General features: G+C 40.2%; 1 protein-coding gene across 1 annotated transcript in view; it reads left to right on the top strand.

Annotated features, from left to right (window-relative positions):
- Positions 1 to 19964, top strand: part of grin2bb (glutamate receptor, ionotropic, N-methyl D-aspartate 2B-b) — a gene marked incomplete at its 3' end in the record, with an annotated part of 71791 nt that overhangs the window by 45083 nt on the left and 6744 nt on the right. Inside the window, exons 5-12 of the mRNA XM_080029507.1 lie at positions 5186 to 5300; positions 5466 to 5671; positions 8067 to 8238; positions 10202 to 10355; positions 12547 to 12672; positions 14175 to 14404; positions 15363 to 15523; positions 17318 to 17505. Coding sequence (XP_079885633.1) covers positions 5186 to 5300; positions 5466 to 5671; positions 8067 to 8238; positions 10202 to 10355; positions 12547 to 12672; positions 14175 to 14404; positions 15363 to 15523; positions 17318 to 17505 — 1352 coding nt within the window. The remainder of the gene's footprint in view (positions 1 to 5185; positions 5301 to 5465; positions 5672 to 8066; positions 8239 to 10201; positions 10356 to 12546; positions 12673 to 14174; positions 14405 to 15362; positions 15524 to 17317; positions 17506 to 19964) is intronic.

Here is a 19964-nt window from a genome sequence, read left to right as displayed (position 1 = left end):
AAATAATACGTAATCTTTTTGAGAGAAAAATAAATATAATGGTGCATCGTCCTTTATTTTGTTTTGAAGGGCATGCTAAATACTCTTGTGTACCTGCTGTTGAGAAAACATTATTACAGGGTTCACCCTAAGTGTCATACACTATATTCTCTTTGTTACCTTAAATTACCATATTCTATGCCTGCACATGTTACACAGTCACTGCATCTATATTACAGCACTTGTAATATGTAGTACACATTGCAACAGTAGCTGGTAACTCTTTAGAGGCAGCACTTATCCCAGCTTATGAGTCATCCACCCAAACCTGATTTAGTATGTTCATGTGTGTGTGTTCGTATTTGCACCAAAGACTTCCTCACACACATACACTGCAGGGATTTATACCTTTGCATCCCTGCATTGCAGCGTCAAATAATTTGTGACCCTCTACAGCCACAATCAAATGGCTCTGTTATATGTTTGAAGTGATTTGAGGGGAAAGAGGGAACTTGTCCATGCCACTGATGAGTCAATGTCTCTGTAACTAAAAAATAAATTCCCCTCACAGACAGTGATTAGTCGGGGAACAGTTGGTAAGCAAGGCGCACACAAGCGACACATATGGCCGTGATGAATCGGCATGAGGTTCTGTTGATAGCTCATCCCAGTGGCTTCTTATTTTTCTTCTTCCAACAGAGTCAGAAGGGAATTCTGACTTGAGAAGGGATCAAACGGCACGTAAAAGATACATCACCAGTACAGGGATACGAAATGATAAACAGAACAGCCTCCTTTCTGTAAATCCACTGCATGCGTCAGTCTTTTGTAAAGGCACAGGTTAATGTACGGGCCGATGAAACCGACTGATGTGTGATTTGACGCGCTGCTCGAAGGTGAGATGGAAAGATTGATCTGAAAAACGAAAGACAGCATGAGGGGAATTGAGTAAACTCTGAGGTTTCTCTCTCTCCCTCCCTATCTTTCTCTCTCCATTTCAACCAGCCTCTCTCGTGAGATTACTGTTCCCATGGCAACGCAGCTGATTGCATGAACATTTCTGTGGTTGTGGGTGCCATGACAACACATTACATTACATTATGCTTGTGTTAAGATCCTCCCTGTTTCCTTATGTTGCAGTATTGCGTACATAACACATGTCAGCCCGTCATGATGGCTTTACACACACACAGGCCGCTGAGGGACGGTCACATTGGTTGCCATGGCTTCAGGGCAGCAACAAGTTGGACCCCCTGAGCCTCCCCCTACACCACCTTGATCTTTTTGCTTCCCTATTCAAACTGAGATTATGTTACAGAGGCTAATCCCATGTTACATGCGCATTACAGCACTTTTAGTGTTGCATTCCAGCCAGTATGAAGCAATAGGCATTTCATGGAGGCTTGAGTCATATTATTGATTTGCTTGAAGCCTACTTAGGTGTGTATGTGTGTGAGCTGTGATATACAGTGCCTTGCTAAAGTATTAATACGCCTTGATATTTTCGACATTTAGTCACGTTATAACCACACACGTACATTTATTTTATTGGGATTTTATTTGATAGACCAACACAAAGTGGCGCATAATTGTGAAGTGGAATGAAAATGAAACATGGTTTTAAAAAAAATGTATAAATAAAAAACTGAAAAGTGTGCCGTGCAAAAGTATTCAGCCCCCTGAGTCAATGCTTTGTAGAACCACCTATCACTGCAATTACAGCTGCAAATCCATTTTGGGTATGTCTCCACCTGCTTTGCCCATCTACAGACTGACATTTTTGCCCATTCTTCTTTAAAAAATAGCTTGAGCTTCAGATTTAGCATCAGATTGGATGGAGAGCGTCTGTGAACAGCAATTTTCAAGTCTTTCCAGAGATTCTCAATTGTATTGAGGTCTGGACTTTGACTGGACCATTCTAACACATGCCTATGCTTTGATTTAAACCATTCCATAGTAGATCTGGTTGTATTTTTAGGCTAGTTGTCCCTCTGGAAGGTGAACCTGAAGCTGGTCAGAGTTGATGGGAAGAAGGATCGAGCCAAATACAGGGCAGAAAAACCTGTTAGAGTCTGCAAAAGACTTGAGACTGGGGTGGAGGTTCACCTTCCAGAAGGTTAAATACCCTAAACATACAGCCAGATCTACTATGGAATGGTTCAAATCAAAGCATAGTCATGTGTTAGAATGGCCCAGTCAAAGTCCAGACCTCAATACAATTGAGAATATTTGGAAAGACTTGAAAATTGCTGTTGATAGAAGCTCTCCATCCAATCTGATGCTGAATCTGAAGCTTGAGCTATTTTGCAAAGAAGAATGGACAAAAATATCAGTCTCTAGATGGGCAAAGCTGGCGGAGAGCCGGAGACATACCCCAATAGACTTGCAGCTGTTATTGCAGCGATAGGTGGTTCTACAACGTATTGACTCAGGGGGGCTGAATACTTATGCACGCCACGCTTTTCAGTTTTTTATTTCTAAAAAAAATGTAAAACCATATTTCATTTTCATTACACTTCACAATGATGCACCACTGTGTGTTGGTCTATCACATGAAATCCCAATAAAATAAATGTACGTGTGTGGTTTTAATGTGACAAAATGTGCAAAATTCCAAGGGGTATGAATACTTTTGCAAGCCACTGTAAATATAACCAAAGACATTACAGAAAAATGTACTGAATGTTCTAGTAGGAGGTACTTGCTATAATATCTTGTGTAAGTTTCAGGCCCATTGCTGATGTGTTTTTTTTCCGCTTGGGAATAGATTTTTTTTGTCTTCTCTTTAAAACAGTTGACTTGGTTGGAGATGATGGCAGGTAAAATGTGCATGGCTCTTCCTTTTTGAAAGTCTGCACACACACACATATGGTCCCTCACTCCTTGCATTCAGACAAGATATTTATTTCTCCTGTGGATTGTTTCGGAGGCAGAGCGTCTCCATGGTGATGGTAGCCCACAGATCAGGATGAGGACAAGTCAGGGAAGGAGGCGGCAGAGAGAAAGAGAGATGATTTCAGCTTATCTGCCGCTGCCGCACACTTGTTGACACATATATGCTGATATGTATTCCTCGCTGGCAGTTAATACACTCTCTGCTCATTCCTCTCTCACTGCAAGTTCATCGTCGCTCTTGTCAACCTCTCTGCTATTATTTGCCCCAACAGCATTCCTGTACCTCTTCTTTATGTTTCTCAGTGTATCATATACGGTATGTGATTGCAAGCTCAAACTATTTTACGCTGATTAAACAACCATTGCAGCATTGAGTCAATTAAGGCATAGAACAGCAGCATTGGAAGCAGTGTCTTTGCTTTCAGTTAACAAACAATGTGATCATGAAGTTGAATTCTGAGCTTCTATTTTTTTTCTGATTTCATCGTTATACTTCATATATATATTACATATATTTATATAAACAGTATATTCTGTATATATATATATATATATATATATATATATATATATATATACACTCAACAAAAATATAAACGCAACACTTTTTTTGTGTTGTTTTTGCTCCCATTTTTCATGAGATGGACTTAAAGATCTAAAATTCATTCCAGATACACAATTGTACCATTTCTCTCAAACATTGTTCACAAATCTGTCTAAATGTGTGATAGTGAGCACATCTGCTTTGCTGAGATAATCCATCCCACCTCATTGGTGTGCCACATCAAGATGCTGATCTGACATCATGATTAGTGCACAGGTGTGCCTTAGACTGTCCACAATAAAAGGCCACCCTGAAATGTGCAGTTTTGTCTCACAGCAAAATGCCACAGATGCCACAAGCATTGAGGGAGCGTGCAATTGGCATGCTGACAGCAGGAATGTCAACCAGATCTGTTGCTTGTGCATTGAATGTTCATTTCTCCACCATAAGCCGTCTCCAGCAACTTCGCACAGCTATTGAAGAGGAGTGGACCAACATTCCACAGGCCACAATTGACAATCTGATAAACTCTATGCGAAGAAGATGTGTTGCACTGCATGAGGCAAATGGTGGTCACACCAGATACTGACTGGTTCTGAGTCCCCAGACCCCCAATAAAGCAAAAAAATGCACATTTCAGAGTGGCCTTTTATTGTGGACAGTCTAAGGCACACCTGTGCACTAATCATGATGTCAGATCAGCATCTTGATGTGGCACACCTGTAGGTGGGATGGATTATCTCAGCAAAGCAGAAGTGCTCACTATCACACATTTAGACAGATTTGTGAACAATGTTTGAGAGAAATGGTACAATTGTGTATCTGGAATGAATTTCAGATCTTTAAGTCCATCTCATGAAAAATGGGAGCAAAAGCAAAAGTGTTGCGTTTATATTTTTGTTGAGTGTATATACTGTATATATATATATTATGTTGAATAATCAATATTCAATCACGTGTGATCCACGATGAACCCACAGAGAATTTTCACTCAACTCTGCAGTTCTTTTCAGCTCTTCAGAGCGTCTTCCTTGTTTTGGTTCCACTGCACTGCAACTCTCATGAACCTTTCCAGCAGCAACTGAGTCCACACCTGTTTTTAGCTGATAACCATGAGAAGACAAGAAATGCTGCGCTGTACATGACCTGCTCAGCACAAAACAGCAGACAGACACAGTTGAATATAGTGAAGCAGGAGCTGGAGCCAGATGTTTCCCTCAGGAGTTGATCGAGGGCAAACACAAGAATGAATATTGGACTCACACCCAAAAGACGACTATAATGCTAATGTGTATCTCCTGGATTTTTATGTAAGCATGTGTTTGTCAACTCGTTGCCACAAAAATGTCAATGTTAACAGATTTGTTGTGCTGCCTACAATGCCAACAAAATGATATATGTATATAAATGCCCAATATTGAGACACCTTGAATCTAGCAAATGTTCAGTTCATCTTGGCATCACAATTTAATTACATGTTGTTTATTTGTAAACCTGAGTTGTGTGTAAGAAATAATGTTGTAAGTCCAAATTCTGAATACTTTTCTTTCTGACCGGTAAGCAGATATTCGTATTACTGACTAAAACTCAGGCTGCTGCACTCGTGAGATAGAGCAGAAATCTACTGATTGAAGGGTTGACAGTTTGATCTCCACCTCCTACTATCTATGAGATGCATAAATTGTACAGCTCTTTGAGTCTGAGGCATTGGACTTCAGCGCTTTATAAATGTCCATTAACTCTTCAAACTTGGCTTTTCATCCTCAGGTACCTCATGAATGTGACATTTGAAGGCCGAAACCTGTCGTTTAGCGAAGAGGGTCACCAGATGTTCCCCAAACTAGTCATCATTCTTCTAGACAAGGATCGACAATGGGACAGGGTGAGTATCTCATTCTTTCTTCTATTCTTTTTCTCTCTCCTTCTGCCTTTTTTTCCCGCTTTGTATTTTCCACCCCTCTGCGGCGTGTCTGTCACCCTTTTCACCTGAAGTACCTGTTACAGCGGCCTGTATATCACACAGCCCTCCTCCCACTCACTCATGCAGGTTGGCAAGTGGGAGAGAGGCTCTTTGACGATGAGGTACCATGTGTGGCCTCGCTTTGAGCTGTACACAGGAGTGGAGGAGCGGGAGGACCACCTGTCCATCGTGACTCTGGAGGAGGCGCCATTTGTCATTGTGGAGGACGTGGATCCGCTCAGTGGGACCTGCATGAGGAACACCGTGCCGTGCCGCAAACAGCTCAAACTCAAGTGAGAGAAAAAATAAAATACATTATTAGAGTCTGTTGGCATATTTGTTCCTTAAGACATACATTATTGTCCCACATTCATGAAAATCTGATTTATAATTCCGCTGTAAAACCAGGGGGAATATATATATTTTTTTAAAGATATTTTTTTGGCATTTTTTTTTATGCTTTAATGATAGTGTAGAGACAGAGTTGAAATGAGGCAGAGAGGGGAGTGACATGCAGAGAACGACCACGGGCTGGAATCGAACCCCGGTCCGCTGCTGGTCGAGGCCCATGGGGAGGACACCCTACCAACTGAGCTAAGGGCGCCCCCACCAGGGGGAATATTGTTCTGCTAAATATATCAGCTTTTTCTTAATTAAACTTTGTGTAAGACAATTAATACATCAATAAGGCTGCAGAATGTAGTATTTTAAACCCTATACCTTACTGGCATATAACGTTGTTTGTCACACTAAACAAGTCACCAGCCTTTGCATCAGTTCTTCAGCTGAATATAGTATTCAAACTATGAATGTCAACAAATGAAATAAAGAAATTAATACATGTTGTAATTAGGGCTGGCCCGAATACCATTTACAGGCTTCGAATACTCATTCTAAAAAAAACACACCAACATCAAAAATCAAAACCAACATTAATAATCGCAATGTACTCACTGAAACCAAGTGTGTGAGCCGAGACGGTAAGCTGCGTAGTTTGTTGATGCTTTAATAGCTTTCGAACGGTAATAAAGTCGGAGTTCCTTACTTTTTCCGTAGACGCGAACAGCTGTTGTTCCGTTCCAAATCAGCTGTCCTCTGTGCCATTGTAACCCCTTACAGGAGCTTTTCAATTCATCCCATAACATGCATCTTTTCCGGGAATTATAAATCCATACAAAGATCCTATATTGATAGTCTTTTGTGTCCATATCATATCCATTATTGACCGCGTATTCCCATGATGATGCAAGCAAGTCACTGTTGATGATGCAATAGCAGCGCATGTAGCGAATGTAGCCTACACAAACAGCTAAGCTAAGCTAACGTTAGCAGCAATACTTTTCCTTCCAAAATTGCGCTAATGTTGTGGTATAGAGTTAAGAGGAACACAATCTATTCTTCCTTCATCTCTCTCTCCCTTGTAACTCGCTCTGGTAACATCACGTAACTACGTATAGCTGATATCACCGGTTGCGCTTTGAAAGGTCAGCGGCCAACTAGGTCAAAGTTCAAATAATTCGATAATATATTTTAAATGAACGTCTAATTTGTATTTTTCAATTGTTGTATAACTTGTGTATCTAAATATTATTTGCTGACAAAATATGTTGCAGTTTGAGCTACTTTTGCAAAAAATAAATACATTTTTTGAGAGGAAAAAAAAACTAATATTCCGAATACTGATTTGAGCTCCGAATACTAATTTAGCAAACAAATACTCGGATATTCGAATAATTTGGGCCAGCCCTAGTTGTAATGGAACATGCATGTTCAAGCACAGAGGAATGCTCACAGTGTTGACAGTTTTTCCTTTACTTAATTTCAAAGATGTAATAGCTTTTATCTTCTCGCTATCTCTGTGTCCTCTGATTACCTCCACTTGCTTCAAAACTGCTAACTAGATTATTGTCTTGGTTTCAGTCATAATTTTCCTGTCTCCGTCTCACCCTTCGCATACTTTCTAACCACTTATCCTTGGTGTGTGATAACAAATTATCTTCAATGGCCTCCTTTTTCCATCCCTGGCCTACCGGAAATCTCCTGAGTTTGTCCTACATCCTCTGGCTCAGTGGTTTTGTTATTGACTGATGTTCATGATCATGTTCACATTATTTCATGTTATACAGACCATTTATATCTCAGTTATCATGAAGGTTTTCATTATTTAATTAATCTATTTAATCCCTGCTGCTGTCCTCTTTCTTTTGAATCTGCTGCTTTATGTACCGTGCTTTATGAATCTGGTGCGGGTGACCATGGCTCAGGTGGTTAAGCGTGTTGGCCAATGATCCAAGGGTTGGCGGTTCGATCCCCGCTCTGCCGCCTGTGGCATGGTTGTTGTGTCCCTGGGCAAGATACTTCACCCACCTTGCCTCGTGTGAATGTGTATGACTGCTGTATGTTTGAGGTGGTGGTCGGAGGGGCCGTAGGCGCTGAATGGCAGCCACGCTTCCGTCAGTCTGCCCCAGGGCAGCTGTGGCTACTATGGTAGTTTACCACCACCAGTATGAGTGTGTGTGAATGAATGGAACCTGGAACCCTGTAAAGTGTCTTTGAGTGCCTTGAAAAGCGCTATATAAATCCAATCCATTATCATTATTATTATGTACCTGAACCCAAATTAACATCAATCTCAGATTGCTGAAACATTTTCTCCCTCTCTGCCCAACTATTTGTACCACCTGCCAGCAATCAGACAGGTGATTCAGGGATTTACATCAAGCGCTGCTGCAAAGGTTTCTGTATTGACATCCTGAAGAAGATCGCTAAGGCGGTGAAGTTTACATACGACCTCTACCTGGTCACCAATGGCAAACATGGCAAGAAGATTAATGGCACATGGAATGGCATGGTTGGTGAGGTGAGGACATTTCTCTTCATTTCTCTTAATTTTACTCATACACACAGTCACTCTGTTTATTTCACATGTTCTGGGGAATTTACTTTGACTGATCTGTAGTCGACTTATGTATCAATGATGGAGTTACCGCATATATTTAAATTAGAAATAATTATATTTTGTAAAAAAGTAAAGGAAGTTGTTTTTAGGACCCTATTCCAACACCAGAATGAAGAAGCAGCAATTGCTTTAAAATACCCACAATGCACTTCAGTTTATGGATTTTACAACTGAAGCAGCAGAATGACTAAGGGCAGATTACTTCAAATCTAATTTTAGTCAGTGTTTATTACACCACTATAGTACACACTACACCAGTATATCCACTGTTTCTACATATCTTTTATTAGTTGGGGTTGTGTGTCACTAGTTGCATACAGTATCCCTGGCACCATTGGACTGCAACAGTACTTAAAATAAAACAGTGAGAACAAAAGTGATAAACAATCAAAGGTTACATGATTGTGTTATGTTACTATGTCATTGCCTTTGTTTGTTGACCGGTTAAAGGTAATATTGAGGAGCTGCAAACAAGGCTATGTGAATATTAACAACAACAGAAATAATTAAACCCAAATGTAGTGCTTGTTCTGGTTAAAGACCCAGTGTATTTCCTATGAGAAAACACAAACATCAATTAGTTTTGGAGTCATGCACAAAGTTTGGCTAGCTTGACTGGTTTTCCAAACAACTTTGCACTGCACTCCTTTGGGTCCCTAGGAACACACCCGCCAAGTGTGAAGTAAATCAGAATGGTTGTCTAGAAACTCAGAAGGACAGACACACAAAGACCCTTTCCTCTATAGTGAAATGCTTTATATTTGTTTATTAAGCAAACTGTTTATGTTTTTTATTGTTGGTTGTTTTTTCGCTCTCTTTTCCTCTGCTTACTGTTGCTTCTCATTCTCATCACTTTTTTCTGTAAGGCAAGTTTGTAATTCCCCTTTCTTTACATAATTCAATGAATGCACACACAACTTTTTCTTTCACAATCTGAAAATCAATGAAACAAGCAAGTACATTTGAAATCTAATACCAATACTAACATTATTACAACCGCTGAGTGTTTTGATGCCCATAGAAATACATTTTTTATAAATATTAATTAAAGTCACCTAATCAGAGATGGAGGAAGAAAAAAAATTACAGAAAGAGTAAGCGAATTGGAAGAGAGAAAGAGAGATGGAGAACGCAGCCTGAGGGAAAGACCCATTTCTGTCCTGCATACATTAGGCTTTCAGCACGGTGCAGCCTTTACAAATCGATGTGATGTTCAACTTAATTGATTATGGCATTGAACAAGTAACTTCATTATAATCTTAAGAAAGTAAGTGAGTTAAGATGAGCAGGGAAATTTGATATATCACAGTTACTAAAGTCCTGACATCAGCCTAAAGCCAGGGCTGTGCATATGTGCAGTGCATGCATGCATGAATGCTTTAGTCCATGTCTTTAAATGCTTAAGCAAGCAGCTAATGATTTCATTTTAATGGGGAGAAACATGACAACACAATGAGAGAGAGAGGATAAAAAAATTAGAAAGGGTCCTTCGAAGAACTCTGAAAAACAGTTTGTAGGATTCCTGCTCACTCTTGCATTCATATATCCCTCATTAATGGTAGTTTGTGCTCCATTTTTATAAATGGCCCGAAGCTCTAGAAACGAAGGGGCTAAATATACCTGAATGCACTCAGAGGGAGGGTGGGTGGTGTGGACTGAAATACTGACCCAGTGTAGTAATGATCCCCATCTAGGTCTACGTCTTCTACGTTCTAGCAAATTGCTCGTTAAAATCTCTGCAAAGATGGTGCCTTGTGTGTGAACTTGCACTCATCACAAACCTGGGAATATTCAGCACCGAAAGCCCACTGACCTTCCATGTTGCTCTCCTGTGCATCCCTGTCTGTCTGTGGTTGACCTTCAGGTGGTGTTGAAGAATGCGCACATGGCAGTGGGTTCGCTCACCATCAACGAGGAGAGGTCGGAGGTCATTGACTTCTCTGTCCCCTTCATTGAGACAGGGATCAGTGTCATGGTCTCCCGTAGCAACGGGACCGTCTCCCCCTCCGCTTTTCTCGGTGAGCAAAAAAAATACCTGGGGTTCCTAAAATATGTACATAGCCGAGAAATCTCAAATACACACACACACACAAACACACACACACACACACACACACACACACACACACACACACACACACACACACACACACACACACACACACACACACACTCATATCGCATAGTAAACTCACAATCACAGACAGAAGTATATGTAGATTTTCTAGCAGCACATTCAATTTAAACTAAAATGTACATAGCCTACCTGAAATAGTATTTGACAAACCATTTCACCACAAGGTTTCTTTAGTGAGTGTTCTATTGTTCAAGTTGAAAATAAATGTTCAAATTTCCATAATTCTGAAGACTTCATAAAGGTATTTTCAAGTCTTTGTGATCCTTTAAACCTGCAGTGTGTAGAATTTTGGGTTTTATTTCCTAGCAGATTTTGTAGAAAGTAATTATAATATCCATAAGTACATTTAATTTAGTGCATAATAGCTGAAAAAAATGTTTTTAATTATAATTTTTCCCCTTAGAAAGGGTCTCATATATGTCCATATTTCTGCATATCTTGGACCAAGGCCTAGTGCCGCCATCTTGAAAGTGTCATGGTTGGAATGTCATCAGGTGCATTGTTTAGAAATTAGAATTGTTCTTCTCCTTGAAGGCCACTGTAGCTTCTGTTATTATTCGAAAGTGGTGGGGTTACCCAGGGAGTGTTGCATTCTAGAATTTTGTAGAACTTTCTTGATGATGTCATATTACACACTGCACCTTTAATGTCAGTCCTCATTGATTTTGCGACACTCATGGTTACCGCGGTAACAGCAAGTGCAATTTTATACTACACCTACATTCAGCTCCGAGAAGTCTGGCAAGCAGCAAACGCTTGTTGAGCAGCGAATGGGAATGTAACAGCAGAGCAACTTGTGTATCTGTTTTCAGCAGAGCAGTCAAACTAACTCATATTATTTTATCAAGGAAGTAACTTGGCAATATTTAAAATTGCTCCAAAAAATGCCCCAAAAGTTTTGTTGACATACTTTTGATGAATGATTGCAGTCAGTTCAAACTCATTGATCAATGCACTGCATTTCCTGTCCCTGCTTTAACCCAAAAGGCATTTTACCAGTCCAGCACTTCTAATGTGAACTAGCAGCATTAGGAAATGTGTGATATGGCTACTGGACAAGGAGCAGTAAGGCTGTTATCAATGGCATATTTTATAAAGAGGAACACTGGATTTAGTGCCGCTTTTTACTTTGAATTCCCCTTTGTGTTTGAAGGCAATTTAGTTTTCACTGAGAGTGAAAACTAATATGGAGAGGTAATTGTAAATACAATGAATAGCTTTGGCTGAAAAACTGCTCACTATGAACTGTGTCAGAATACGGATACTGTTGAATTAAAGTGCTCAGAAAAATTCAAACTGGGGGACTTCATCGGCTGACAAAGGTTGTATGATACAATCGAAACTCCAGAGCTGCTACTAAACAGCTACTATTTTATTTTTTAACTGCAGTGCCACTGTGTTGCAAAGAGTACATCCATCCATTCACACCTGATTCAAGATTCAAGATTCAAGGATTTTATTGTCATTGTAGCACAACGAAATTCAGTTTGGCACTCTCCAGCAACAATATCTAAAAATGACAAAACAAGACAATTGACAAATAAAACGATGACACAACAACAAAGACCAAATGACAAAAATGGTTTAAAAATAAATATATAAATAGTGATATGTAGATTTAAAAATTTAAAAATTATCCCTATACATATTGTGCCATATATGCAATTCATATGAAGATAAAAAAATTATAATGATTAAAAATGTAGATGTGCGTGTTGTTCTTAATACTTTGTTAGGGGGGTTGGGGAGGGGAGGGGGGTGATGGAGGCTACAGCTCTTGGAAAAAAACTGTTCCTCATCCTGGTGGTGCGGGCCCGCAGTGTGCGGTACCTTCCTCTCAGTATTTCTCTAGAGAAGTGCTTGCTAGTGTTCACACAAATCCAAATCAAATCCATCAATGTGAGACAACAAGCGCATAGTATATGTTGATACCAGGGGTTGATTTTCTTCAAATAATTTTCTTAAATTTGGTTAAATTAACTTATTTTTTCTGTCTTCCAACACACTCCCCTCTGTCCTCTTTCTGCTGCACCCTATACCTCCCGACCCCCCACCCTTTCTCTGCATTCCAGAGCCCTTCAGTGCTGATGTCTGGGTGATGATGTTTGTGATGTTGCTGCTGGTGTCAGCCATGGCTGTGTTTGTGTTTGAGTACTTCAGCCCAGTGGGTTACAATCGCTGTCTGGCAGATGGCCGAGGTGAGAGAATCACACACACACACACACACACACACACACACACACACACACACACACACACACACACACACACACACACACACACACACACACACACACACACACACACACACACACACTCACACGCGCACACACACACACACACACACACACACACACACACACACACACACAGCTCAGGAAAGTCAATCCATGCTCCAGAAAGGTGAGAATGATTTCCATTATCAGGCAATCCAATGCGCATCAGGTGAAGATTTACTTGCCATGTGGTGTTACCTTGAATGCCACCTTTCAAGCAGAGCACTCCATGTGCTTTATTATTTTGACAATCCCTTCTGAATGAGTGTGACTGGAGCGCTGTACTGAACGTGCTGTCTCGGAGTACTTATCTACATCTACTACAGTCACTTAAGTTCTTTCACTAATGACAAGGATCACCGTCAAGAACCAGATAGGTGATCTTAAGTATTCTCAGCAACACCGTGAAGAAAGACTCTGCAGTTCTCACATTGCAAAATCTTCTCTTTATTGTGTCATTCTCAAACATTGCACAATGTTGTAAGTAATGTGAAACCGATGCAACGCTTATGTAGATCTATTACCATTCATTGAAAATATGTGTCAGGTTTAATGGTGCCTGACGGTATGGATCAACACCACCACATTGAATCATATTTGGTTCCAGCAGGCAGTTCAAATCAATTTACCTATCAAAATCAATGGTTCAGATTCAATCTATTTTTTTTCAAGGTTTTTTTACACCCAGCTCTGTTTGGCTCTCAGGATTGCATTAGCCCACCATAACGTCACCCACTCAAGATAAAATCAGAGAGGTGTGTAACAATGCATCGCAGCCTTTTTATCAATGACTAGAGGGGATAAGAGTAACAGTGTTTGGTTTGGAGTTATGTTTCCTGCAGAAGTGCTTTCTGAATATCTTCTGTCACAGCATCAGTCTACTTTTTTTTCTTTCTTTTTCAAAATCTCCCCTTTAAGACTTGTGTGTGTGTGTGTGTGTGTGTGTGTGTGTGTGTGTGTGTGTGTGTGTGTGTGTGTGTGTGAGTTTGAGTGTCAGTGTGTGCTTAAATTGCTATGTTAGGCAAGGCTGTTTTCCTATACTGCTGCTCCAGCTGTAGCATAATTGTAGCATGCTATGTTGCCATCAATACTCCCATCCCCATTCTCTCTGGCTGTCGCTGATGCCACAGTACAGAGCTGCAGTAGGCAGTGTTTCCATACTACTACCTTGTCATACTGCCATAGAGGCAGGTAGAACACAGTGACTCTGTAACGGTGGGTTGTCACGGCAGTAGCACCTGCGATCACTGACTAACTGACTGATTAAAGCATGGGAGTAAATCAAGTCTTTGTTGCTGCCATCCATCAAGTGCCGTCATGAGTAAATGCACATAACGTGAAGTAGCACCTGTGATCTATGAAACTTCCTGCTTTCATGTTTCACTGTACCCCTCCTCCCACCCTCCATGTTTGTGTCACTCCAGAGCCCGGCGGTCCCTCCTTCACTATCGGTAAGGCTATCTGGCTGCTGTGGGGTCTGGTTTTCAACAACTCTGTCCCCGTGCAGAATCCCAAAGGCACCACCAGTAAGATCATGGTGTCCGTGTGGGCCTTCTTTGCCGTCATCTTCCTGGCCTCCTACACTGCCAACCTGGCTGCTTTCATGATCCAGGAGGAGTATGTCGACCAGGTGTCGGGCCTTTCAGACAAAAAGGTGGGAATTTGATGCAGTTTGGTGGGTTGCGTGGGGAAGGAGCATGTGTGTGTGATAGTAGGTGAAGTGGTGCCATTGTGAGAGTGACTCTATGGAAGCCTGAGTCTATAAGAGACCTCTTGATTAAAGGCTTCATTTTATATTTGATTCAAGCAATATTTGCAGGCATAGATGGCTGAGTATTGTTAATAGAATTACTAATTAGAAATACTTAAAGTAACTTTAAAAAATCTTGAATTGAATCGTCAATGTTTCGGTTGATTTGGTCATGAATGTATTTCTATCTATTATCGATTATTATTTGGAGCGGCACAAACTGCATGTTTACTTTTTTTTTTACCATATATGTTTTCAAATTGCCTATTGTATCGAACCAACAGTCTATAACCCAAAACTTGAAGCAGCAAATCTTCCTCCTCCTTTGAGAAGCTGCTGTCAGTGAATTTCCATAATTTCTGCTCAAAAGATTAATGATTGAATAATCACTAACATTGTCCATGGATTGAGTAAACTTTTTGAAATGCTTTTTTATGTGACTGTCTCCTACAAAAAACTTGATTGAACGACTAATAAGAGTGGGAGAAATTAGTCGTAATAATAATAAATAATAGAAGATAAATCAGCTGCTGTTTAGATTTGTCAATTGTTTAAAAGATAAAGCCTTCAGCTTCGGAAATGATGATAGAAATCTGTCCCTTCTTTCCAACATTGTATACAGCAAATGATGAGAAATGAAACTGATCAATTGGTAATGAAAATAATAATTTCTTGCAGACCAGTACTAAGTTGATTTTTAGTCTCCAAAAACCTCCAATAGTCTCCAATAGTCCTGTGCTCTTGCTGAACAGTGCATTAAAGTCTATTTAATGCCGATCAGTGCCTTTTCCATTCTAAAGAGCGCTCCTCTGTCATTTTCTCTGTGTGGTTTCTTTTCTGAAAAAAAAACCCCCCACCACAGTTCCAGAAGCCCAATGAATTCTCACCGCCATTCCGGTTTGGCACGGTGCCCAATGGGAGTACAGAGCGCAACATCCGCAACAACTACAAGGACATGCACAATTACATGACCAGCTTCCACCAGAAGAACGTAGATGAAGCGCTGTACAGTCTAAAGAGCGGGTAAGGAGGAGAGAGTTAGATGGGAGCATGGAGAGACAGATGGGGGATGTGAGGAAGGAGCAAGTTGAAAGGGTCTCACTGGGGGAGAAAAGAGACAGTGTTATGGAGCTGTGAGGTCCTGTTCTGATGCAATACAGAGACAATATGATAAAGGAAGAAGGAGAAGGAGGAACAGGGAGCATTCTGCACAATGTGGGTGGGCAGCTGGTGGAGTTGTGTATCTGCATACAACTGGTGCCCAGAATAGCAGCGTAGCCTGTGGTTGCTGTGAAAGCTAGCTAAAAAAAATACACTCTCTCTCTCTGCCTCTCAATGCTAGTAAGCATCTTCCTTTCCTATTCACTCTTTCCCTGTCTAAGTCCTCCAGTGTTTTCATCCACCACTAAAGATTAAAGATGTAAAAATGCACAGCATCTGGTGTTTGGTGAGAGTATGAGCTGAATGACCACAGAGCCCTGTGGAGCCCTGAGGCACCGTTTGATCGTAGTTTGTCACCAAGCTGGAGACTGTCGTGTCTATTTAACTTTCAAATCACTCAAGGTTGATGTAGATATAATAAAATAGGAAACAGCGTGTGTCCCCAGGAACATTTTACCACTGAGATTGTATGCCACCTGGACCCAACAAAACTTGTCACATGGTCAGTTTAGTTTGAAAGCATAATTTATTGTCATACGTGAGCTAGAAGACAGATTCTTGACCTTGGAAACAGCATTTTGGTAAAAATACAAGGTCCAACTTACCTGTTGTTTCCCAAGCTTTCGACAATTTCCTCTCACGCTCAGTTGTCATGGAGACGGTTCAGGTTTTGCCAAATGACAAAATTTCCATACTCAGGTCACAGAAAAACACATGAACGGTCTCCATGACAACCGAGACACTTTTTTTTACATTCAATAAGAAAGACCATAAAATGAGATTGAAAGCTTCAACAACAACGAGTTGCAACTTGTACTGAGACAATGTTTGAATAGATAAAAGGTATTAGGAAAAGTTCATACATTTTTACTTTATTTTAAGAGAGCATCAAAAGTGGTCTTTGTTTCAGACTAGGTTTACCCAGAAGAAGAAAAGAGAATACAATAGTCAGTGATTACATTCAATATCACTCCCTACCTTATTTGAGTGTATGAATTCAAAGTGAATGTCCAAATCATCACAATGAAAATAATCTAGTGTCCGTAGCACACGCACCCCGGTTTTATTGACCTACACATTTCTTTGTATGTTTCCTGGAAAGGCTGGGTGATTTGGCATTCACTATAGTAAAGAAGAGAAAGAGTTGAGTTCTTACATGCTCAAATAATTTATTTGAATTAAACTCCAAGCCAGCTTATCCTTGTCAGTGCACAGCGGGTCGGCAGAACAAGTAAGAATGTGCACAGGCAAGGTTACAATACATCATGAATGGGAATACAGTTTCCAATAATTAATGGAAATCACTCATCTTAGACTCAACATAACTACATAAACAAATTAATTTACCAGTATGCTTTGTCAAACATGCTATCTGTAATTAGAACAAAATGAAAGGTTTCCTTCCAGGAAACATTTTGAGAAATTATAAGAAAATAACATCCCTAGAATAGAGCGTAAATTACAGTTGGGCCACAATACACAATCAGAAAAGACAAAATTTGTGGCGAGTCATAAATATCCTAAAATTCATGTTAAACTATTGAGTGAGAAAAGTGAAGATGAGTGATTTTGGCAACATCCACTCACTTTGCCCAGTAACTGTTTAATCATAAAGTTTTGCTCTCATGCATTTCTCCATTCCATCGCGCTCTGCAGCAAACTGGATGCCTTCATCTACGATGCCGCCGTGCTGAACTACATGGCGGGCAGAGACGAGGGCTGTAAGCTGGTCACCATCGGGAGCGGCAAGGTGTTTGCCTCCACCGGCTACGGCATCGCCATACAGAAAAACTCAGGCTGGAAACGAGCCGTGGACCTGGCCATCCTCATGCTGTTTGGAGATGGTAAGGACTTGAGAGACGCATTATAAATATCCTTGAGCCAAGTAAACACATAAGGTTTTCAGCAATAAGGATCATATTTTTATATTATATTTATGCATATATATATTATATTTATGCATTTAGATATTTTGAATGTTGTCCTGTATGAATTCTAATGTCCTCACAGCAAATATCCTATTGATAAACATTACACCGTCTCAGTCAGTGTTAAATCTTTGCTATGGGTTTTGTTTAGAAGTGAAGCACAATGATCATTCAGGTTGAGAAGCACAACATGAAGTAAAACTTTGATCATTGTAGTAAGGTTATGCATGTCTGTGACTGTCTGAGAAGGTGATTGGTGCTTGTCCTGGCTTGATCACAGAATAAAGCTCAGTCTACAATTGTAGCAAGTGCATGAATAATTCACACTCTTTGACTCCTTTGAGAATGGCTGATAAGTGGTGAGCGCAGGAGGAGGCCACCAGGAGTTTTCATATCAAGCACATGTCTGTAGATGTTATTACTGTAGCACTGTTACACCAGTTTGTTATACAAGCACCTTATCATGTGAATATTAACATGAGGAGGAAGCTAAATCTTGGGTCCCAATTGTTGGCAGCAAGTAAAAGAGTGACACTGACATTGTATGTGCCACAGAGCAATGCTTTAAATTTGTAAAGTTGGATTTTGTTGCGAGAATTGGTTTTGACTAAAACGAGCCAGCCGGATTTCTGGCGTCATTCTTAAGGAGCGACAGTGCAGTTTTCCACAAGGGCTTCTGCATCAAGCTGCTCCGTCATGATGAAAAGATTGGGCCAGTTGAGGTGTTTGTGGTTAGGATGCCAACTAGGCACCTCTGTTTGTTTCCTGTTCTGGCCTCAAATTACCTAGACAATGCAATACAATAGACCCGATTGGTTCTAGTACTGGTTGAAAATTTAACACTACAACTAAACTTTGTTTACACTTCCAAAATCATCAGATCGATATATTTTACAAACCCTTTTATTCCAGTTGACACATTTTGAAAGGGAAACCATCAATCTGTTATGCAAATTTTACTTTCTCCCCGATGTGAATCCTGGCCTTTGGAAATGCGTCTTCAGTAGCACACCACCTCCAGATAGTATGTGCTCCATACTGCTCACCACCTGCCAGATCACATACTGTACAGCATTCTGAGACAGACGCACACACACACACACACACACACACACACACACACACACACACACACACACACACACACACACACACACACACACACACACACACACACACACACACCTGCCTTCAATGTGCTCTCACTTTCCTTCCCGTTGTGTGTGATGGATGAAAAGGTCAGTGCAGTGAGAACATTCACCTTGGATCAGAGCTTTAGGAGCCAAATACATATCGACATACACAGTAAACATACATGTGTGCTCGTCTGTGTGTGTGTGTGTGTGTGTGTGTGTGAGTGTGTGTGTGTGTGTGTGTGTGTGTGTCTACATAAGCTTTGTTTGTTACATGTCACTATGTGCATGCTGGAGTGTGTGTTCCCAAGAGACCAGACAACATGTCTGCACAAATGTACCAAATTGAAGTTAAGTCTTATTGTTCTGTTGACTCAGTACCTGAGGCCAGCACATCATGCATTACCTCTCATTACTTCATGTGGACTGTCCAGCTGTCAGCACACATATGTCCAGGTTAGGGGATCAGACTCATCCAGGTTTGCTCATATCTGTCACATCCAATTAAGAGTCTAGACATTACAGTAACATGGTCTAAGTCATATGTGCAGTTGGAGAGTATACTGCCACAGCCTACTAATGGCAAGCTTAGTGTTGCTGGAGGAAAGTGGAAATATGATGATTGAGTTTCGGAGAGTGATGGGAAAGATGATGGATACAGATGGGATAAAGTTTGGAAAACAGAGAATCAAAATAATATAGATTTCCATTACACTATATATTCTGCTTATTGATCCAGCCCCAGTGGTTCAATTTGGTTCATACTGTTGAGTGGAATCAAAAGTGTTAAGAGTAAAACTACTGAACTGATTCTAAATAGGAACACATTTGCCCCAGCTTAAGGGACGTATATATATATATATATATATATATATATATATATATATATATATATATATATATATATATAGAAATATATATATATATATAGAAAATACAATTTATTTTTGTCATAATGGAATCATTATCAGAATGCAAAAGTATATCAAATTAGTTTATCTTACTTCATCATACCTAAACAATCAATTTGTGACTGTGTTTTTGTTTATTTGTCATATTCTGCAAAAACTGCTTGGACATTACGAATCAAATCACTCTGTTTGACAGCAGACTTTTTGACACACAGACATGAGAGAGGTACTGATATTCTCATTTAACTTAAGGAAGAAAAGGGAATGAGAAAGTTTGTTTGCTTAATGTTGAAGTACTTAATGTTGAGTGCTACTTTTCCCTTTGATTCCA

This window comes from Ammodytes marinus, assembly GCF_949987685.1.
Source record: "Ammodytes marinus genome assembly, chromosome: 6".
Classification (NCBI taxonomy): Eukaryota; Metazoa; Chordata; class Actinopteri; order Uranoscopiformes; family Ammodytidae; genus Ammodytes; species Ammodytes marinus.
This window is presented reverse-complemented; position numbering and strand designations above follow the sequence as displayed.